Source organism: Macrosteles quadrilineatus, unplaced genomic scaffold (assembly GCF_028750875.1).
Source record: "Macrosteles quadrilineatus isolate MER2022 unplaced genomic scaffold, UCM_ALF_1.0 Scaffold_3__2_contigs__length_128488019, whole genome shotgun sequence".
In the NCBI taxonomy this organism is placed as follows: Eukaryota; Metazoa; Arthropoda; class Insecta; order Hemiptera; family Cicadellidae; genus Macrosteles; species Macrosteles quadrilineatus.
In genome coordinates, this window is record NW_026542596.1 from 119,734,080 (window position 1) to 119,759,044 (window position 24,965).

The following is a 24,965-nucleotide window of genomic DNA, read 5'->3' on the forward strand; positions in this document are numbered from 1 at the left end:
TGTGGGTTATTTGCAGTTATTTAGTTGCTGAAACTAACAATTTAAATTTACTCACACAGAATCAATCTGAACTTATTTTTAAGAATAACTTTTTCAATTAGAGTTAAGTTAATTGAAAAAGATTTCAATTTATCGAGGAAAATTAGTCTGATTTGAGAATATTTATGAATTTTAAGGTTGGCAGGTTATTGGTAGTGGTAGTTGTTATGCTATATTATTGCTCTTCTGTGCTATATTGTTGAACTTGGTTTAATTTTTTTTTAGTTAGTATATCTAATTATTCTTTTTATTATTTGTTGACTATAGTGTGGTTCCGCCCCAATAGGTATGAGGGATTTTTCTGTGCTGTTAGAATTTATTTTACTGTTGATGATTTATGAGACAAAAAATGTTAGATATTAACAATTTTTATGTAATCAATACGCATTTTATTTTCTAAGTCGCTTCAGTAATCATTGTTCCTAAGGCTCAAACTTATTTTAATTCATGAGTTTTCCTCAAATTCTATCCAGCCCTTATGGTTTATACATAAGTGAAAACACCTCTGTACACCTAAGAGTACTTTATGGGTTTAATTTCAAGTACACAAAACATCCAGTTCAATTTCATGACTACATTTATTGTAATTAGTACACCCAACTGAATGGCTCACAACTCTAGAATGTCCACCACAATGTCTGTGTTGTCGCCAGTTTTCTCAATACTAATCTCGCTACGGTATTCCGTGACGTGTTTTTCCTCTTTGGCCACACTTTTCCCCTCCAGTTCGGCTCTCTTTTTAGCCGCAAAGTCTTGCAGTTGCATTTTCTCGTTGAGTCTGCGCATTTCCTTGACGTATTGTCCCTCCTCGTCAGTCACCATACACTTCAGCAGCCCCTTCCTCCTCATTCTGTTCCATAAGTTCAAGTTTCCCTTGTTTTGGCATCCGAAGGGTCCGAGAGTATGAATGGCTGCATAATCTACACAGTCCACTTTCCCATCTCCATTGCAGTCCTGGGAAATAATATCAGTGTTACAATGATGGATGATCAATGGTAATTATTTAAATCTAATTGTGTGTATCTTATTCATGACCACATGACCACATTTGGCCTTAGGCTTGTGAGAAAGGTGCGGTCACACAGGGCACAGTGCCTTGGGGTCCCTGTTCTTGGTGTAGAATACAATGTTGTAAAAATTCTGTAAATGTTATTTCAATTATGAAAAATAAAATAATGGGGTATAAATGCTAATATAATACATAACTTATAATACAGGGTGATTCTAAACTATTGTTACACTTTTGAAACTATATAAATGAGAAACTATTCAACCCATCATCACGGGGTGAGAATCAATTGAAAGAGGAGATTCTAAAGTTTTGTTTGACACCACATTGGTAAACATAGTTGCAATGTTAGCATCTACAGACATTTTTAGATTTTAACTAGGGTTTAAATTAGTTACACAGTTTAAAATCTAGGAAAATCGCAACTTAAAAAAGTATGTCCACAATAAGGTGATTTAATAAAAGAAATTGGACAAGTTTATGCCTAAAAAATAGAAATGCTCTATGTGCCCCGCTCTGGCTGCACAGAACACTTATTCGATGATTGAAGTCATCCCAAACTCTAAAAAACTTATTAGTTTTTGAAGGTTCCTCACAGCTTACAATAATGACGGACAGCAATAACTGAGTGGTAAATTATAGAACTAATTGACCCCTAGTTGTATTACTTAAAATGTTTGACAACGTTGAGTATATATTTTGAGAGGTTAAAGTGTATAATTCATTAAAAATCGTAGTTAAAAACTAAAAATGTCTGTACAGGCTAATTTTGCAACTATGTTTACCAAAGTAGTGTCAAACAAAACTTTAGAATCTCCTCTTTCAATTGATTCTCACCCCGTGATGATAGGCTGTATTTGTTTTCATTTATAGAGTTTCAAAAGTGTAACAATTATATATAATCACCCTCTATACCAAAAATTACTTAATGCCATTTCGCTACCTAGTCTTCTTAAGTCCACGGCTCCACTAGCCGTTATTTGTTGCGTGACAAAGTGTGGTTGGTAGCTATCAAACAAATTTAGCTCCAATAGCAACAGTCTGCAGCGCGATTCATACTACAATGCGCTGCAGAACAAAACCTCACACGGAAACGGAACCTGTCTTATTTTTATGGTACACTTTGCTGCCACCAGGTTGTTCCACTAGCTGGAGAGGGCAGTACCGCGTCAAGTCTCAGTCAAGAGCCAACCAGCATATAGGCGCAAGGCACATTGACGCTATATGTTGAAAGTAAAGGCGAAGACAATTTCAAAATTTTTTAGACAGAAAGTTTTGAGACATTCGATACGGTAATAATAAAAAAAAACTTCTCTGAATTCTTTTAGCGAATTTTCCATAAAGGGAATAAGCTATTACCGTAGGTCTCATGGTAAGACCTAGACCCGGGACCGATTTACTTTTTCGTTTTGAGGTCCCCAGAGACCAAAAACACCATCCGTTCAAATTCATATATATATATATATATATGTGTCCGTTAGCGCGATAACTTGAGCAAAAATGATCCGATTTTGATGAAATTTGGTACAAACGTGTAAACCTACGTTTATTCGAACGAGTTCGCGAACCAGCATAATCGGACCATGGGAACAGTGGTTTATGGGGGTTTTATGGGGTAAAAATGGGGTTTTCCCATTTTTTACCCTAAAAACAAAACATTTTGCAATTTCTTTCACTACTATTTTGTAGAGCTTAAAAAAAGAAATAATTTAGTATATTGAAGCGCTCTTGTATGCCTAACAGTCACGGAGAAAATAAAAAAAAAGTGTAATTTAAAATTCCCATGTTATATTCTTATGGAGAAAATTAAAACTGTTGTAGTTTACTTGTTTATGGATATATATTGATAAAATTTGGCAAATTTATTTATTTCATCCTATACTATTGACATATGGTCAAAAAACACTTTTTACCTTCCCCGTAGCAGCAAACCTAAGCACTTGTTAAATCTAATGTTATTTAAATTGGGAATAAATATGTCTTATTTATGGAAATATTTTAGTAAAAATGTAATCAGACAAGTTGAAATTCGCTTAGTCTGCAGGTTTGCTGCGGCGGGGGTATTTTAGTTTGGTATGTACCAAATGGAACATCTCTTCAGAGTGTCTGATGCTTATTATTGGATGGATCCACCATTTTATCTTATATAATCACAGTACTTTTTTGTTGTCCTAAGACGCTAGGCACAAGCCCGAAATTGTTTTTCACATTACTTCAGGCTAGACCTAGGGATTGCGGAATTACCACTAGATAAAATCCATTGGTGACTTGGCAGGATTTGAACCCGGGACCTCAGGGACTGAAATCCCGCACTCAAACCACTAGACCAGCTCGCTCCCCCACTCTGAGTACACTACAAATATTAATCTGCAGAATTATAGATCCAGGGTTATGTCTACCTCCACACTTAATCTGCTAGTGAAGCTACGGCGCATGCGATGACGCTGCAGATGTTGATTCATACTCTGTTGCTTGTGTTAATGTAGAGCCACCCAAACGTCTATCCAAAATATACGGAAACCAGTGGAGCCACAGCCTTATTGTAAACTCAGTTAAGCGGCTGTCGAACTGGGGAACAATACGTGGCTCAGGACATGGACCATGGACCCAACCCTTGGCTCAGCATAGGTTGTCCAGAATTGTAGTAGCTGAGTACCAGCAGTTTTGCGCTCCCTTCAAACATTGCCTTAGCCACATACAGCAATTTTTGTACCTCTGCCGCATAAATCGCTTGTTTCGTATTATTTTTTGAACATTTTTTCATATCCCAATAAGCAATTCTATTGTGTTGTTTTTTTATTTGTAATTCCCAAGTTTTAGGGTATAGTTTGTACAGTTGTTTGCACTAAATACTGATTGTTATAACTTAGAAAAAATATGCATGTGAACTGTTGCTTCAAAAAATTACTAATTTAAACTAACAAAGCTAATTTGAGGAATGAACAAAGACACACAATCACTGCACTCAACCCAACAATCATCTGTTCGGGCTTTAAGTGATTTACCAAACAGGGCAAATAAAATATTCTTAAGATAGCTATACTCACATGAGGGTATTTTTGAAAATATTTTTTCATAGTTTCTGTTGCACACATCAAATCAAGGGAGCATGTTCTCCAATCATTCTCCATAGCAGCATCTCCTTTAAAATTAAACAAATTGGATGGATAAATCTTTTGTTTAGTTCCTTTTGTAAAAGTTAACTTTTACAGTTGAACCTCGTTTGTACGAACCTCGATAAAACAAATTCCTCCATAAGACGAATTTGTTTGTGACATGGGCTAGGACTGATTAACCTCTATACAACGAATATTCTTAGCACAAAACCTCTACAAGACGAACGTGACCTCTATAAGACGAATTTATCATAATCTTAACCTCCATAGTACGTAGTTTTCAAAACAAACAGAAGCTTGTCTCAACATGAAACCCCCACCCATCCCTCCTCCTTCCTCAGTCATTGTTTGGAGAAACCTTGGAGCGAGGAGAAACCTCTATAAGAAGAATAACAGCAGCATTAAACCTCGATAAAACGACCCTCTTTATTAAGAATACCTCCATAGTACGAATTTTTCCCGTACCCCTTGAAATTTGTCTTATAGAGGTTCAACTCTACTTCAAATATCATATGGATGTACAAATATTAAAAATACATCTAACTTCTTTCTTAGTTTGATAATATTTAAATCCCGAAATGACCAAATAAGTGTCTGTGTAATCATAATTTGCCAAGAATATATTTATTTTAAAACCAAACAACTAATTGTTTTCGGTTTAAGATGTGTAGCGGCCAAACGGAAATGTAGCTCTTTCAATGTATGTCTTGGTATGGCACAGTTATACTCTGCCATGGGGGTATATTTTTTTCATTGCTGCATACAGAAAGTTACTATTTTTTATAACAGCTGATATCAAAGAAAGTAATTGGTTACCAAGCTCTAATTTAGCTTTTGAGCTACAGCATCTAATACTACCTAAATCCAAATTCACGTTGTTTGCATCTGCCCAAAACGGAAAACTTATGTGGAATGGGCCACAATCTCCTCTTGAGAATCCGTCATCAGATGAAAAAAAGATATGTCTGGGCAAAACACATTCTCTGGTCATATCACAGTCAGTGGCAAAGTAACACAGGCAGTCCAAGCATTTCATCGATATGTCAATAACTTCTCCTTTGCCTAGAATTAAAAAAATGAGAAAAGTTAACTCTACCTTTGAAAGACGGGCCATCTGGGCGTTTGTAGTCTAAAGCATCTTCCCAAAACTCATAGGAAATTCCAAACGGATTGAAATTTGGTAAGCTGCAGCCAATGAAGCGGCAAAGACAGTCCAAGCAATGTGTGGAAAGGTGCCATTTACCATTTATTAGCCCTGGAGTGCAATTGTGAATCAGAAAACCGCTTGGAAAGTGATTATTTTAATTTCCACTATACCTAAAGCTAGTTAAGGTGTCAAGTGGATGGTGTATTGGAGGGATGAGGGAAATGCTTCCAACAACACTGAGAGTTTCAACACTCACTCGGTAGTGTAATTCAATTGATCCAAAGAAATTAATATTTAGGATGACCATGCAAGAATAAATCGACAGTATTGGGGAGAGGTTCTTGCACGAATGGTCATCCCGCTCCCTATTGTAATTAGCACAGATATTTTAATTTTAAATTAATGTGCTGTATAAAAAAAAAATGAATTACAAACAATTTTTAACCAGCTTTGTGTTTTAGTGTTTTATATCTGTGTTACAAACCTTATCATCGTTAAAAAAAAAAAAAAAAAAACAATCATTAGATAAATGATAAGGTAAGGATGATAATAATAGTTCTAGAGGAGGCAGCAAGAAACTATTTACCAGGAACTAGGAATACCCATCCTATCTGTCAATGACAGCACAGACTATAGGGTAGTTGTACCCACATAATATCCAATATTTGATCCACATACGATCAAAGTTATTGAATGTTATAGGCCCTAATTGATATGCTAACCACTGGACATTTTATCCTTGCAGAGTACTGAGACTTCTTAGCCTAAGTTACTCTCATATTGACCTCAACTATTCAAAATGTTCTTTTTGTAATTTGTTGTAATAAATTCTTGATTCTTGATTCAAAATGTTACACTCAAATGTTATACGTTTTATTAATGTTACATGAGTTGTAACAATTATATCCTTAATTACAGAAATGAAATAAGTTTACTTCTCCTTGAAACAAAATCTACCTTATAGGCTTGTATGGTTTTCACACAATATTTTGGTAAGTCCATGAAGCTATACAATTTTAACTAGCTCTAATACCAAGTTGGTATTTAAAACCCATTAATTCATATAAGTAGTATCATTTAATCATTCAAACAAAAACTATAAATAAATAAAACAAACTCACCAGTGTCATCAGTCCCACTTATTTTATGTTTCAAGGTTTTACTTTCTTCGCTGCTTTCATAATTTTCTTCATCTTCTGAATTTGTTTCTTCTTCAACTTTATTTTCAGAAGCAATTTCTGAAAAACAAACATAATCTAGATGAGTGTTTTACCTTTGACTTTGGATATTACACTGGACTAGACACTAGATATTACACTAGACTTTTCATCATATTAAAATCTGAACTGGAATTTATGTCTCTTTAGTGTTAACAATTTTTATCTCTGGTTCTAGGTTAGATTTCATGATCTGCCCTGTACTGTATTATATACCAAAAGGACGAGCTATTATTTATAATTAGATCATTTTATTTGGTAAACAGTTTTAAATTAGCTTAAATGACGAGAAAAAATATTAATGACAGCCAACTTGACTGGCTACACATTATCACATATCTTTTGAACACAAATGTACAGGTGTTAAAATGTAAGCCATTGGTGTTAACAGATTATTGGTCCTAATTTTTTGCGAAGGTATTGAATAAATTACAAATTTGTCTTACCATTGTTAAGATCCTCATCTTGTTGGATATTTTCAACCTTAGATGTTGGTGATGAAAAATCAGCACTATCTTCATTCGGGATTTTTGTTGCAGAATCCATTGTAGGACTCAATTCACTTATTCCTTCAACATTTGAATCAACAGAATTGTCCTTACTCAAGGTTTCTGTAGCAGAATCCTTTGCAGGACTCAATGTTCTTGCCTCTTTAACATCTGGATCAACAGTGTCTTCCTTTTTCAAGGTTTCTGTCGTAGAATCCTTTGTTGGACTCAATTCAATTGTTCCTTTAACATTTGAATCTACAGTGTCATCATTGGTTTGTGTAGCAGCATCCTTTGTAGGACTCAATTCACTTGTTCCTTTAACATTTGAATCACCTACATCGTTCTTATTCAAGGTTTGTGTAGCAGAATCCTTTGTAGGACTCAATTCACTTGTTCCTTTAACATTTGAATCACCTACATCGTTCTTATTCAAGGTTTGTGTAGCAGAATCCTTTGTAGGACTCAATGTTCTTGCATTAACATCTGAATCAACAGTGCCATCCTCATTTAAGGTTTGTGTGGTAGCATCCTTTGTAGGACTCAATTCACTTGTTCCTTTACCAATCGAATCACTTACATCGTTCTTATTCAAGGTTTGTGTAGCAGAATCCTTTTTAGGACTCAATTCATTTGTTTCATATGAATCAACAGTGTCATCCTTTTTTAAGGTTTCTGTAGGAGAATCCTTTGTAGGACTCAATTCACTTGTTCCTTTAACAATCGAATCACCTACATCGTTCTTATTCAAGGTTTGTGTAGCAGAATCCTTTTTAGGACTCAATTCATTTGTTTCATATGAATCGACAGTGTCATCCTTTTTTAAGGTTTCTGTAGGAGAATCCTTTATAGGACTCAAATTACTTTTCCCATCTTTAACAATTGAATTGACAGTGTTGTCCTCATTCAAGGTTTTTGTAGTAGAATCCTTTTCAGGAATCAAATTGCTTTTCTCTTTGGCGTCTGAATCAAGAGTGCTGACCTTATTCATGATTTCTGGAGTAGAACTCTTTGCAGGACTCGATTCATTGTTCTCTTTATTTTCTGAATCAATAATTAACATTTAATTAATAAAGCAATAGTAAAAATTTTAAAATGCAACTAAAAACTGCTTTAAAATTGATGTGAATCTTTGTCATTAACATAAGACAATACTGTCCTTCAAAATAGCTGTTCTTTAATTAAATTTCTCATCCCGCTATGGTTTGCAAACCGTACAAACCCTAGTCTTGTTACTGTGTTTAATATAAATCTTTTTGTTAGATAGCACCATCAATTGATAGCCAATGACAAAATGACATAGGTTAGAAACTATTCTTATTTATTATGGTGTTATCCCTAGTGGAAGTGATCAATATATATCAATACAAAAATTGTATATTGATACGTATTGATACGTATGTGTATTTGGGCCAATACACATCAATACACATCAATACATATCAATACAAGTAAATATAGGATCCGAGTCATTAGCTTAATTGAAAATAATTTGTAGCTTGTTAAAAAACAATTTTAATTTGTTTCAACACATTGAATCACATCTACTATGCACTAAAAATAAAATAAAAATGAAAAAGTAAAAAAATAATTGTCAAAAAGCTCTAGGTGTTCCCGAGATTTGAACCTGGGACTCCAGCATGGTAGCCGGATGTCTAAGCCATTACGCCACGGACGCTTCATGTCTGACTAAGTAATGATAGCCACTTTGAATGCGAGAAGCTGTGTTAGGCCTCATAATTAAACTTTGAAAAGATTTTTCAATGGCATTTGTGTCATTTCAATCATGTACCTATATGCTTTAACATGTTTCAAAACTGTTTTATTACCAGTTCAAACTGTTTTCTTGCTACTTGGGTGATGTGAATAGTGTCAATACAATTGATTTTTATTGATTTCTAGAAATAAGGAATTCAACTCAATAATGAATTTGTGAGTAATTTTTATCCCTAATAACCCATTAGGAAAGAAATTGTTAAAAGTTGTCGAAAGTTGTATTACAATTGTTGTATAACAATTTTAAAACATTTTGATTTAAACTTCATATTACAACAATGTTGATATAAGATTGAAACAATTTTAAAAATGCTTAACAATAAGTTTTTTGCAGTTGAAAAAAATAAGTTTCAATACAAGCTGTAACTGTTTTACAACAATTTTAAAATTGTTTTACAATCAGTTTTTTGAAGTTTAAGAAAATTAGTTTTAATACAAGTTGTAAACTGTTTTATAACAATTTTAAAATTATTTAGCAATCAGTTTTTGGCAGTTTAAAAAATAAGATTTAATACAAGTTGTAACTGTTTTACAACAATTTTAAAATGATATATTTTTAAATTATATTGAGTTTTAGGTACCTCAGCTAACGTCTATGACCTAAAACTAAAGTTTTTCCTTTTTTCAAAAAATAACATTTTTATTACTGTTTATTTAACCACTTTACATTGATATTTTGTATAATCCATAATGCTCATTTGTGATACATTTGAGAGATATTTTGAATTTTATTTACCCGTATTGATGTCTATTGATTTATATTTACATCTAACATATTTAAAAAATATTCTCTATTGATATCAATGAACGATTTGTTTGCTCTAATGATCTATATTGATATATTTTATGTTTATAGATGTCTAGTGATATGTATTGACTAAGTTTTCAGTGATGTCTATTTGTTTGTATTTACTTGTAATGATATCCATGAACATCTATTGATATCACTAAGCATCTAGTGATATCAATAGATTTTTTCTATTGATTTCTATTGATGTCTTCCACTAGGGATGTATTGGCTAACTTCACAAACTCTTTAAAAATATGATGTTTGTGGCAGCCATAATATTATGTAATGTTCAGGAATCAGGAACCAACTCATAATTTTTTTATCAACACTACAAAAAGTTACCACTCTTTGAAAAATAATAGCTGAAAAGTAGTACACGTTTATGAAATCAAACTAAGGATTTTAATATCATACAATGTGCATTGTAGTTTTATTACATTTTATTGAATAAAATTAAGTATGTAGTTTAAGAAAATAGAGTAACTTGATAGAGAGAACATTTTTTTTATGTAGACCAGCAGCATTTTATAAGGCAATTAGAGGGTGAATTGTTAAACCCCTTTAATCTTTGAAGATAAGCTTGGGATTGAATATGTCATCCTCACAACCCAGTTGAAGAAGCTAATAAATGAGTTTTGTATAGTTATGCATGCAAGCTGGTAACATTTCATTTAATTTTGGACACACATATTAAAATATTTGTTTTATTTACTGTTGGGTGAACTGCTCAGACACAATTTTTATTCTAACTTTATAAGTTCTTGTCATGATAACGTCTGGTCATGGACATATGAAATTACTTGTCAAATATTTGGTTACATTACTCAATAACATTTTGATCACACATAACGATAGATATTTATTATGACTAATTCTTCTGTTGGCGTGATATGAATTATACAGTTTTAACTTTCTTACCAACGTGTTCGCTTCCAATTGGTTGTTTTGTATCCAAAGTAATTGTGAAAGTTGAGGACTTGCCGTTTTCGCCCAAATTTTCTGGACCATTTGAAGGATCAGAGGGAAAACTCACCATCTCTTCCTGCTTCGTTTCTGCCACTATTATACAATGTTTCTTAATCATCTACTACAATATTTGTACTTAATGTGTGATGTGTTGCAATATGTAAAAAATACATAACGTTTTTAAAGGAGAAAATAAGATACATATGTTTGTTATAATTTAGGTGTTCACATAATATGGCTGCTGATATATTAAATTATAAGTCAATTAAGTATTTACTATATATTATTACTATATATTTAATTATAGTAAATAAAGCACAGCTACGACTACCCTAAAATAATGATAATATTAAAATGATAATAATTATATGAAAAAATATATAATAATAATTTCAGGGTGCTCGGTTGTGCTCTATTTACTTCTATAATTTAATATTTTTGCTAGTTAAAGTAAAATCTCATTTTAATTTTGGTGCTAACATTTAAATTTTAAATTAAGTATTGTTTTGATATAGTTTGAATGGATTATGCTACTTAGTAATTCACAGTATATAGATCTAAAATGATTTTTTTTCGAATATACTAAGTCTTCCTAATTACCCTAATTAGGTCTTTGATGATTCATCTAAATGTAAGTAGAGTAACTATAAATTTAAATGTTTATTTTCCTACTTTTACCATTACATATAAAACCTACTAATCTATGCATGGTATCCTTATAATCATTAACAAAATATCAACAACCATATTAACTGTATAACTGTAACTATTATATTAACTAAATCTTGCTGACCGTACTTACCAACTAAAGCAACAACCAGAAGCAAAATAGTTGTTGACTTCAACATGTTGGAAATTGTGTTGAGCCTTTGTCAGTCTGTGGAAGTATAAAATTGTAAAATTAATTTTTATTACTTAACAGTTTTTATACGTTCAATAATAAATAACCTAAGCATCGTTTTGACAGTATACACTCATAATTTAGTAAATGTGCAATTTAATATCATGTAGTCATAACATTTTATAACATTATACTTAAGAACTAGGATGGTTTAACAATATTTTCAGGTCGTGGTAATCTGAGTATAGTTATTTGTGCAACTAGTGAGCAAAGTGAGCAATTGCCTCACTCGAGAGAAATCCTTACTCACGAGTCGTAGGCGAGTGAGTAATGGTTTCTCGAGTGAGGCGATTGCACTTTGCACTCGAGTTGCACATTATATTTTTCCTACAGTTACCATAAAACAAATAAATTGGTAAAGAAACGTGCCTTCACATTGCAAATCTGGAGTGAGACAAAGTAATTAGAGTGAGACAATGTTAACATTGTCTCGCTGATGAGCGAATTGGCCACTTTCATGCAGTGAGAGAACATGTACGTTGTTAGGTAACTGTAGGAAAAAGTTATTAAAAGATAATATCAATGTTGCTGTCCCAATTTTTCATCAATGAGGAATTTCAGGTTGTAAAACCATATCAAATCATTATTTAAACATTTTAAATAAGTTTTTGTTATTCAATAAAAGAACACTCAGATGGTGGAATTATCATCCAGACTCACTCAAAAGCTTGATACTGTCATCAAAGTGCTAAACAAAAAAATAAAACTATTTTACCGTGTACTCTTTAATATAATCTGTTTAAAAAACTTATACTCACATAAGTAGGAGATATATTGATCAGCTTAATAAAATTTCAAGTCAAGTTAAGAGTCAAAGTAGAGTTTCTCACAGGTACAAACATTCACTAATACTAATATTAATGTACAAGTAATGTAAACCGAGCAATCACATCTGTTCACCACCTGTGCATGTAGATCAATTAACACATTTCTGTAGGTTATACTCATCATGTAGAAAAATATCACTCCAAACTCAAAAACTTTCCTAAAATCATCTTTAAAAACTATTACTAGTGTCATAAGTTTACTCACAATATTAAAAATTTAGAAACAAAAGATTGTAAAGCCTAAAAATATTGAATTACTAATTGCCTTTTTAGTGTTTTAACTTATTTTAAGTAAATTTTACAGGAAGGAAATTTAGGCAATTTTAGATTGGTTTTAGCACTAATACGAATAGGTTACCACTGATTGAGAACCACTGATTGAGATATTGTTCGGTACAAGTTTAAAAGGAATTGATAATGTAACTCTTGTTTACGCTTAAATTACACATTTGTACAAATATTTCTGGAGATGCACAGTTACAAAATTACACAGTACACTCATAAAAAGAGTGGGGGATGATTTCAATAGTAGAATTTAAATATATATTTAAAAAATAAACTATTAAAATATTTGATTCTTCATACTGTGACTCAAATTATGAAAAATTGTTTAATTAATCATGTTTCACCATAAGTTACTCACGTATTGACATCCTTCAACCTAGTGAACCTCGATTGTAAACTACGTGTTTACGTAAAACAAATAAAATTAAACACAGAAAACCAAGGAATAACCAAACTCCTTCAATACTTTCCAGGCATTTTACTGCGAACAAAAGTCAAGCTATTGCATCAACTCTTTACAGGCGTTGCACAATAATATCTTGCAGATTAAATTTTAACACAAACGAAAATATTATCACGTTTAATATAATATTAGGAGTTTTGTTTCTCTAAAACTTTTCAAAATAATTGACCTCTTTGAAAAAAAGATGGTTCTATATTTTTGTAAATGCCAGAAAACATAATTATGCCAATGCTAGTCAGTAATTAGTAATTTCCTTACGGCTTTTAAAATGCTAGAAACCATCTTGCCGTTAATAAATAGTTTATGTATAGTCAAGCCTACGTATATAAGACTAGTTAAATAATGTTATAGTTCCATTTTAAAGTCTTATCTTCTTAAAATTATTTGAACAGCTTTGTAAAAGAACACCACGAAGAGAAACCCCTCTCGCTTGTATAGTTTGCGTTCTGAATATTATCCAAACATACAAGTAAACAAAATTAAAGCGGGTTTTACCATCCTTTTCGATTTATAATATTCCACTTTATAAGTCATATCACTTGGATATTCATACGGGATATACAACTTCCTGAGCTGCATTTTTTTACGTCAGTGACATTTCACGAGAGGTCAACGAGAGAAATAAATGTTTAATGGTGGTGCCGGGAATTGAACTCGCCCCTCCCGCACCGAAGTCCGAGACTCTAGGCTAACAACAGAAGTACACACCACTTCCATCTTGTTTTATTGGTTACCTTTCAAGTCATCAGGTATCCGTCTACCATCTCTCGGTGTCCGGGAGAGTGCACCATGTTAATAATATGCAGGGTAAGCAGGAAAATTCGAACGTCTCTTGACTGCGCATAAAAACTTGCACCGTGTTTAAGACTGACCCCCGACCCTTGCAAATGCAGTGATTTCTCCCCGACTTGGAGTTTAAGTTGATATTAAACTCCGTGGAATGTACTTTTGGTATTTAAAATGCAGTCTAAGATAAATGTGTAGATATTCACTCTCCATTTGCATTATATTTTGTAACTCATTCCTGCATCACATGTTTTATACATACTTAAAACTTGTGCTTTTGGGTTTCAATTCCATGTTTCACGATGTTTTATTTTGTTTATTAGAGATCTTGGGGGAGTTTGTTTTGGCATTACAGTGTTATTCGAAACAATTAACCTATAATGCAACTTTTATAAAAACTATGTTGGTTGAAGATGAAAATAGGGGTTTAAATGTGATACAACCTTAACAACAATCAGTGTATTTAATCACTAGGGTCTGAAATGACTCTTTTGGACACGAGCTATTGGCCATTGACTCTTTTAACAATCGAGGTAGGTACATAGGGGTAAAAATACAACTTAATTAACTCAATTAAAACACTATAATATCGTGCATTGTTTACCTTTTGAATTTACTAAGAAATAAAGATTGTGTGTGTTGCTGTTGTGTACGAACAACTGTTACTGTTATAGAAAGCAACAAGTATCACTCTGCCAACACAATTGAAATTCGCAAAATTTATCTAAATATCAATAACGGATAATATTGGTGTTATTGTAGTGAAAATACAGTGTGACATGACAGTAAACCCCAAACATTTTGATAATGCAATATTTCTATCGAATGGGACTATTTTTCTTCAACAAATTTGCGGATGAATAAAAAATATACAGTTGATGTCCTTAAATCCAGCTAATTATTTTTAGCCTTTTTAACACCTTCTTCTGTATCCATACAACTTTATACTTTTATACTTTTCGATGAAATGGCGAGTATATCTGTACTTATAATTTGAGCGGGTTAAAACATCCTGTATACTGTATAAATTAAAATCTAAAGAATTAGATTTAAATTGATCTTCATATAATCAAGTTGGTTCATATAAACCAGTCTTCAAGATGATTGAATTCCATCATGCATTAGCTACATTATTTCCATTTTTCCGAAACTCACTAACTACGAGACGTTAACTGATGTGTCAGTGGGGATGAAACCTTCAACCTCAGAAAAAAATATACGAACTCCAACCTCATCTCCAGTTCTAAAACAAGCTCAACTGAAAACCACACAGAGATTGCTTTGAACCGAGGAAAATGAGTAATCCTCTGCATAAAAACTGAATCTAATCTCCTAGTGATCTTTTGCCCTCAACATTTTGACCCTGTTCTTCTCAATCAGCTTTGTTCGCCGGTCAGATTATTATAATGTGTGTCTTGGGGAAGTAAGCCAAAGGTCAAGATTGACCTTACAACCCGGTGACCACTTTCTCATGGGTTTGAGACCATCTTCGTCGGTTATTTGGACACATCATGTTTGAGAAGGAGTTGTAAAACCAGGCTAATTTAAATGTTCGACCAGTCATCGAGAAAATTGCCTAGTTATGGCCCTTATCAACAAGTTTGTATAAAAGCATTAACACATTTCCACGTGAGCCAATTATGTTAATTTTTTTCAGTAAATCTGGAATAAAAAATTAATTATGTTTTTGTGAAATGCGTTTATGGTTTAAAACATTTTTTATCTTGGTTTATGGTTTTAAATGCCATGTTGAGTATATTAAACAAATTATTTTATTATAAAACACGAGTTGTAGTTATATATCTGTGTTATGTATCTTTACTACTTTTTAAACTTGTATGGAAATTCGCAAAGGGAACCAAAACATCTTTTGATAAGCAAATAAAAGAAATTCATGCAGATAAAAATCTGTGTCTAGTTGCAGAACAAAACAAAACATATAGATATAAAACATCTTTTTAAAATACCACGTTTTTAAACAAACTAAGAAGTAGAAAATAATTTATAAATATGTGGAGAGAATAAATACTTGTAAGATTTAACACGAAAAACGTTGGGCGCTTTCAATAGCTAATTTACGATTATCTTAACCTTTTGAATTGTTATTATCTATTGCATGCGCCCCACGTTTTTCGTGTTACAAGTATTTATTCTCTCCACATATTTATAAATTATTTTCTACTTTTTAGTGCGTTTAAAAATGTATTTAAAAAATTATATTTATATTTTTTTGAATTTTTAGTCTTTAATGTGTAAATATGTTTTATATGGCAAGTTAATACAAACCTAACCCCTTTTAAATGTAATCAGATCTTGTTGCTAATATTCTTATAATCATTAAATGATATTGACACTTAATTGACACGTCTAAGGATGACACTTTAGGATCTCTCGGGAGCAGAACCTATACCTCTTAACCTCCGCTTTTTTAACAAACTGTCAAATTAAAGTATTTACGGCTGACTCCAATTGATATATTATTTACATTCTTCCAAAATGTAAACATTTAAACTTTGGAAGCCCATGGGACGTAGCCCAAGGGAAATATGATAATTAAATGATTTAATGTTGCATTGTCATCCATTTGTGAGCTATGTTTCAGGTTTCAAGTATCTAGCTCATCGGGAAGTTAGTTTAAAATCGATTGAAACATTTGAGCTAATAAAAGGGATGAAACCAATGTTATTAACCTGACTTAATCCTAATATTTCGTATGCGTCTTTTAAGGTCAGTAATATTTAAATTATTTTTCAATAATTTAGGGGAAAACGATACAACCTTTATAAACTCAAAGAATCAGTAAAATCAACTACGTTGAGGCAATGTGTATGTTTTTCTAAACAAATTTTACAAAAGTAAATCCACACAGTCAACATAAGATTAGCAAACGAACATTGAGGAAATACGGTTAGTTATTCTAAATTAACGTTGATTCCTAAAAGAAAACAAAATTAAACTCTAAGAACAAAGCTGACTTTTTGTAACGATTGTGTTTCAAATAAGTGAATATGTAGTAACCATAGTGCAGAGAGATTATGGTGAGCTCCGTCACAAATGGAGGGAGAGTGAATTAGTCTCACAAAACAACGACACTCGTGGATGTTTATGTTTGTTTTATTTAACAAAAAGGACATTATGTTAATGCTAGAGTCAGCTTTCTAATCACTTTCCCAGAGCAGACATTGGCTTGGAGCTGCAAAGGTCAAAGTCACGTGGTGAATGCGGTATCGTTATGATACTTAGTCATTGGAAGTGACTGAATAAGTTTTTATAGGACATTTTTAAATATTTATTTCCCTGCTAAACGAACGTTTGCTTGCAATTTCCTTAGTATTTGTGGGGGATTAGACATTGGTAGGAGAGGACCAAGTAAACTAAACAGTATTTGATCAGAACTATTTTCTTAATGACCAGTAATATTCTGTCTTTGCTGAATAGTTGCAACTGAATAGTTTTAACTTTTATTTTGAAGTTTGCTAGTGTACTGGCATAGCCACCTGGTGGCTGTGGTACTGGTCACGGCTTGATACAGGTCTTTTGTTTAGTATACGTACTTTTTCCTTGTTATTTTTTAAAACCAGCATGGCTACTTGGTGACCCTTATTTCCAGTGTTATTTTTTAAATCTGCAAATGAGTTTTGTAGGGAAATACGAGTTTTCCTGAGGTGGCTTTCGCCATTACTTCAGATCTAAAATTACCTAATTTCAAAATTTAGACTAAATCCTTCAGCTGGATTTCGAGATAAATTTAACACACAAACTGGCAATCAGACACAGTTCGTTCGAGATTTGTTTATTATCATCTTCTTTAATGATTCTCATTTAAATGGTGCATAAAATAAGGATATAGGTAGTAATGTAGTCTGAAATATTTTACTCGTTTTCCCTTAAATAATCTTGAGTTGTTTATAAAGTAAAAGAAGAATGAGCTAACCAATGAACCATCATGAACCAGTGATAGTTAACCATAAACGAACATTATTCAAATCAACTAAAGTCAAAGGTATTTCATATTCGTACGAAAGGAAAGTTTGCACTTATCATGTTAAAGGATCAACCAACCATAACCGTAACGCAAACGAGTAGTGTTCCTTGGCAAGCGAGAGGAAGACTTGACAACTAGTTGACAAAGTTGACAGGCCTCACAAGCAACTGACATTTACTTGATATACGGCTTTATCGTCTTATGAAAAAGTTGTCCTTCTTGCGGAAACATTTCCATGTCAATGAGATGGCTTTTGAAGACGACTCTCCGTTTCTGTCCGAGCGTGGTTGTAAAATGACTTTTGAGATGGTTTTGTGATGATACTTGTATCATATATGGCACAATTTTACGTTTTATAATGTAAAAAATAGCTGCTTCAACAAACTTTTGCTGAGGCATAAATTTGAAATACTTGTTGCATAAGAAATAACCCGGCTGAACCAAAATGAAATTGCAGAAAAGAGAGAGAAATAAATCATTGTTAGAATTTTTTTCTAGTGTAGATAAGTTTTTACTGAGGAATCGTAAGAAAGGGTGAATTTTTGATTTAACATCAAACTATTTTCTTTCGTACTAATAAGTTGATTCGCTGGAGGTCTGTATAGAAATATATTTGCCGGTTCCAAAATTCTGAGAAATTTCTAAGCAAAGATGGTTTTCTAAGCAAGTATCACTCTGTGTGTATGTATGTGTTATTGCAAATATAAATTATTCATAATGATATGTCCTTAGTTTCTAGAAATTTGAAGTTTCTGACTCTAAACAGTTTTGGAATTTGTGTGTGCTATTATTATTATATCACAATCGTTTTTATTTTCATATCCAGTGTTAAAAATTGTATCTAAAAAAATTTAGTTTGCATCAAAATCCAGGGTTTTTACCCCTGAAGTTTGGTATTTAGGTACTAATCCTAGGTATCTCTAGGGGTTTTTTTTTTAATTTTTTTAGAAATTTTGATTTTTAATGGGGATTTCCCATAAAAACCCATAAAAACCGGAAAAATCAGATTTTCTCAAAAATCACCCAAACGATTTTGATAAAAATTGAGTATGTTATAGTCCTTTAGATTCTGAACAAAATGGTACAAATCCCATTTCCGTAAAAATTACGGTTCAAAAGTTATTTTAACTTACGTTATTTTCCCAAAAAATATCCCATAAAATTACAAAAATCGGATTTAAAAAAATCCGGATTTGATTAAAATTAACGTGTTATGGTCCTAATAATTCTAAATAAAATAATGCAACTCCCATTACTGTAACAATTACGGTTCAAAAGTTATTGCAACTTTTGTGATTTTTTCCTACAAAATTATCATAGTTACTCCCCCCGCTTACCCATGATTAAGGTTGTTGACAAGCTTATGGGAGAAAGTATGTGTCACATTGCTGATACCGTTTATTTAAACTATGTAGAAAGTCGTAGGACTGATTTTGAAAACAATGTAAAAAATAGTCAAGCAGTTCACACTCAAGTGCGAGATATGCTGTATCCATAATACTTTTCACGCTTTACATTACAAAACTGTCATTTTTCAAACGCCAACTCTCAGATACATGGAGTTCTACCATAACAGTAATATAAAACATAACATTGCAATGTTGTAACTTTCCCTCGTCTTGTCCATTCCATTTCACTTTCCTCTTCGCCGTATCATGCGATACACTCTACAATGGTCCACGCCCTTCAACGAGTGTTTAGCCACCGAAATTCACCTACTTAATTTTAGGATACCGAAATTTCGGTGTAAATAAGCGAGTAGATAACCATAAGGTTCGGCCATTGCTTTCTACCTCGAGGCGACGACAATGTTGGATATCGGTGTAAACGAGGTTGAAAAACCGATCAACCCGTTACAGGATACGTGTACCTCTGACATAAAACACAAGTAAAACAGCAATGAATTGATTGTACTTTAGTTTGGTCACAGAAATTTCCTCAATTGTATTAAATAGTAGGCCCGTATGATTTTAAATTTCATTGACATTTTGTCGAAGCAGGTTTTTAGCTTCATTGGGGTGAAAAAAAAACAATTTCAGAAAAAAAACTATCTTATGTCTAAGAAACTAATTATTTTGGAGTTTGGCCCTCGCTTTGCCGTCCAGAGGTTGTCGGTTCAATCCAGAGTCAATTAGATATTTACATGATTCATTGTCCCTGGATAGTTGCAGTACTAATAAGATCTTCACGATGGTGTGACAATGATCGGAGTTTTGTCATAGGAAGTAGTTTGCATAATGCAATCAATGATAGGTATTTGTTTTTGTAGAGTTAACATAAATTTGTTTACTTTGGTTTGTGAGAAATGTTTTTTTAATTTATCATATTGACTTTTTGTTGTAAATTTTTTAATGTGAATTAGTTAAATATAGGATAAGTTTTAGAGTGGGCCAAGTGGTTACTAAATTAGCCTGGACAAATAAATAATATTTAATTTCATTTTTGCATTTTGAAGCTACCAACTTTGCATTAATCATTCATTGGGTTTCTGAGTTATGGTCCTGTCCGAAAAATCAAGTGGATCTACGTCAATAAGCTACGTTAAGCATCGTATATTACATGAATTAGCAATTATTATTCAATGATTCAAAATACTTCAATTAAAATGAGAACCTGTGTACTGTTGGCTAAATGCTAAATATGTAAATAGATGCTGTACAATAATTCTACCATTTATTACTACTGTATACTATTACTGCATCGCATCGACACATCCAATCGGAAGTGCATGTTCGAAATCTGATCACAAAGGCAGAAAGTAATAGTAAGTTTGAACAAATATTGTTACACAAGCAATACACACCGAGATAATATTTTATTGTATTCACACAACTAGTTACCTCAACGAAGATAGCAAAACGAACCAAAGAGGATCCATACTCTGATCAGAAGCTATTTCCTGTGTTGTATCAACATAGACAGTTTATACGGACAGAAAGTGTAGAAAATTCACGTGACATTGACATGGGTCTTCCCGCTTTTCCCGCGCTGGAGGGAACACGTCAGCCGTCAGCTGATCCACGGAGTACCAAACTCCTAATGATGCTCGGGGATCATGAGATTTTAATGTGGCTCTCTGCTGACTCCGACAAAACAGCAGTGAAAGCAAAGTTGACTGCGATCTGGAGATGTAAGAAATACGAATTATTTAGTTTTTCAATTTACATTTGTTTAGGCGAAGTTTTTACACTTTTTAATAATTTAGTTTGAAATTGAGATAACATGTGGAACAGTCTTAAAATTGAGTTACTTCAAAATTTAAACAATGAGAAAAGTGAGGGCTTAGTACTACAACCCCTCCAATCTATAAAACAGGATGGAATAACACAAGGAAAATTGTTTTAGTAAATATTCCATTTGCCAATGATTCCATTTTGTAGATGGATTTTTTTTGTAAACAAATACAACTTTTATTGGAGTGTTTCAATATATCAAAATGTTAATGAACAACGGGGGTTTACATACTATAAAATTGAATAGTAACCCTTTAGACAGCACTGCACAGTTTTAGACGGTTTAATTAAATTCAAATTGAATAAATAAATATAAGGGCAATACCTTTTCAATTTATATGACAAACTCCATTGAATGCCTGATGTAAAACGACCCTCGCACGAAAGAAAACATTACCAAACAAATTACTCGAATAGTTTCTAAATCCATCAAACATATCCAAAGGCAGTCTCTTTGGTCAATGGACAATAAGTTGCATTGTTAACAACAAAGTGAAATTGCAGCTGCATTGAGCGATTATAGAGAAACTTCAATACAAAGTCACCTTAGGTGCAAGGGTCTTCTCATTTGCCCTTTGACCTCATCTTGACCCCTAGAAGATATATAAAGGTCACCATATAGACAGAGAGAGAACATCGAGTAGAGACGAACAAGTTAATTCAGAATTTCGCTCTGACCTAAAATGATCCACAGAATTCTGTGGTGCACATAGTTCAGACGCAGACAAAAAAGAAACAGGAATGATGGACTTCAAATATAGTTTGGATTGGTGGTAGTTGGTAAATTATAAGTTGGGTATGATCTGTCTGACTGTAAATGTGTAATGTTTCTGTCCAAGCCATCTTCTATCAAATAGACGGTAAGCCAAGACATTTAGCAATTGTTTAATAATCCAATTGCGTGTAATATGTGCAGTGCTATGTTTACACGTTTGTTGTTACTGTTATTACAATGGCATTAGGCCAACCGGTGTGACTTTGGATGACGAAAACAATGCCGGGATCTAGAATTTGACTCATAATTCATTGGTACGGCCCATATACATTCATACTCTACATAGACAAAACTGAAACTGAATTCCAGAGCCTAAATCATTGACAAAGTTCTAAACCTGAAATCTGTAAAATTACCTCTGTAGAATGTCATTAAATGTACCCAAAACGTCCTAGCTCTGTCATAACATTGACTTTACCGAGTATAGTTTACTCTGAATTGAATCCAATTATTCAAGGTAAATTACGCTCCACTGCAGCTAGTGAATGTACACGTAATAACCACATCAAAGTTACTACTTCCTATACCTCATCAGTGGTAACATCACTTGAGCGATGTTATACCTCGTCAATTAGAGTCAGTACTACTTAGAGTAGAAAGGATGGGCGGGAATTGTGGGAAGTTTACCCGCGTTTTGAAAAGGAGTTCCGAAGGTCAACTCCATAAGGGGACATGAAAGTCGGTAGCACAATTGAACGCTTGAGTTTATCATTGATGGTTTCACCGGGGCAATATATTACCCTGGGTCGCATCGGTACAGCCTCCAGCTACTTTCTAGCCAATCGAATTATGCGACACCTGACTTGGGCAAACAGCGTAAGCAACTTACCCTGAACTTTTGAAATTGGTTTTTGTTTAATTTACCATAATGAGGGTCTGCACTTAATGAGTTTATGATTGAGTTTCACTATGGATAACCGCTATGGACGTTATATTGGATCGTAACCTAGCTGGATTGAATTTTTAATTGTTAAATTCCATTAAAGGACGAGGTATGGTTTAGTTTAGTTTGTAATTGTGCAGCAAATATGGACTTTTAAATTGGTAGTTAATTATTTTCACTGCGTTGTAATTTTACTTTATACTGTTGATTTTATGTGTTGTACAGTTTTAATAGTATATGTTGTAGTACGTGGTTTCGTCGTAAACGTTGAAGTATGGCCCTCAACAAACGTAAAATTTGATTTAAGGCATGATCAGTCACGTGATCTCCCAAATATTCCTGAATTTCAATGATTAAACACACGTTTGTAAATCGTAGTTTTTCGTAAGGATTCCTATTTGAGCCCCCAGCTCTTTAGAGTTTAGGGTATAGAGAACAGTCCAGCATAAGGAAGTCTTTTTAGATTTGTATGTACTTCTAAAATGTTTGAAATGTCTAAATTATTGTTTGGGTTATTATTTAAAGCTTCAAGCTAGTGGGTAAACTAAAAGGTGATTATATTCTGTTTTACGGAACCTGTCTACTTGGGACAGCTGAGGAGTGTTACTGAGTGAGGTTTTATGGTCCGGGCCTGTCAAATAGATCGAGAGTCAGCAGACATGTTTTATCATACAGACTATACCACTATCTCCTCTTAGTGTCCTATTGCAACCAATCAATTCATTTATTCATTCCCAAACTAAAAACCTCTAAAGTTTTCTCTCAACAAAACCTAGACAAACAAAAGAAGACGACTTTAAACCCCCGATTAACATCCAAGGTCGAAGTGAAAGTGCAAATAAATACTGAGCAAAGGTTAATTCACTTTCTTTTGTCACAAAAACTGCGTAGATGGAAATCCTAATCTCTCTCAATAGAATCACAGATCACGTTTGACGGTGTTTTGAGGCGATAATTTGGATTTCGGATTGTTTGGGAGGGGGGGGGGGGGTTACCCGGTCGTGAGTGTTATGGGGTCACCTCCTCCATCCGAAATTTGAAAACACATACCACCGACCCCTCTGACCCCAGGTAATGGTCAGTGTTCACGGATTAAATTATCTTGCATCGCCACTTTCCTAATCACGAACGAGGCCTTCCCTGCATAATTTGTAAATTAACGGCGCGTTTATTAATGACACCACCTGCTCTTAAAACATTAATGCAGTGGTAAAGAGAAAGGTGCTTATTTGTATTTACTAATACTTTAGCACACCGGTGACGTTCAATTTGACTGATAAACAATTGTTTAAGTGCGAATAGATTAATCCAAGTAAAGATTCAAGCGTAGTTAGAATCAATCTTTAGAAGTTCGTAACCAATCTTTACTCTTAAAAGGTTTCAAAAGATCCTATATCACAACTACTACTGTACGTGATTATTCTAGTTAATTATAAATCCACATACTATACAAACTGGATTATGCGATTTCTAGAAATTATCAGTAATTATTAAAGTAATTACAAGTAATGTCTCCAGTTCGATTAGTAATGCATAGATTCGCAGCATTTACAAAATATTCATTATAACTTCCAACTTTTATTTTTTATTTTATTTGGGTGTTTGGTCGCAAATTTTCATGTCTGATTTTTTGTTATTGTTTAATTGTACTAAAAATTAGAGGTACAAATATATAAGAAAAATTGTTTTATTTTGAATATTAAGCGAGATATGGAGCTTGAAAGTAGTAAATTTTTAATCTTTGGTACCAGTTTACAGGGAGAATGGGTAATGCGATTCTCACCAAAATTTGCATTCAGGTGTGGAAAAATAAGATAATAATCACTAGCTATTTAAAATAAAAAAATTAAAAAAAAAATTATTTTTTATTTTTTATAAATTTTTAAAAAAATTAAAAAAAATTTTTAAAAAAATTTAAAAATAGCTCTTTGTTTTTGGGAAAAATGTATCTGTATGTTGTAATAAAAAAAAATGTGATATGTTAACTCGTTTGGGCTGTGAATTCGTACCTTTGATGCCTTGCGCTGTCGGAGCACTACTCGTTGAGAGTTTGTACACTAACACCGGGGCTTTAGAATACTTTAACATCACGTAATTATTAACATCCTTTAACATTGAAAGAATACGTTTATCGTTGTATTCTAAAGCCCCGGTGTTAGTGTACACACTCTCAACGAGTAGTGCTCCGACAGCGCAAGGCATCAAAGGTACGAATTCACAGCCCAAACGAGTTAACATATCACATTTTTTTTTATTACAACATACAGATACATTTTTCC

At 33.0% G+C, this 24,965-nt stretch overlaps 1 protein-coding gene across 2 annotated transcripts; it reads right to left on the reverse strand.

Annotated features, from left to right (window-relative positions):
* Nucleotides 1–598: 598 nt before the first annotated feature.
* On the reverse strand, nucleotides 599–12,341 carry LOC128990929 (protein IWS1 homolog). Of its 2 annotated transcripts, none has more exons than XM_054413589.1 (8): nucleotides 12,208–12,341; nucleotides 11,351–11,425; nucleotides 10,501–10,641; nucleotides 6,975–8,060; nucleotides 6,433–6,549; nucleotides 5,023–5,226; nucleotides 4,096–4,190; nucleotides 599–993 (listed from the first exon to the last, which is right to left on the reverse strand). In XM_054413589.1, exons 2-8 carry the CDS (start codon nucleotides 11,394–11,396, stop codon nucleotides 649–651), a joined length of 2,034 nt encoding a protein of 677 aa, XP_054269564.1. In that variant the 5' UTR covers nucleotides 11,397–11,425; nucleotides 12,208–12,341; the 3' UTR covers nucleotides 599–648. The 2 variants fall into 2 exon arrangements, with proteins under 2 accessions (XP_054269564.1, XP_054269565.1); XM_054413590.1 differs by lacking the exon at nucleotides 5,023–5,226 and adding an exon at nucleotides 5,261–5,419.
* Nucleotides 12,342–24,965: the final 12,624 nt, after the last annotated feature.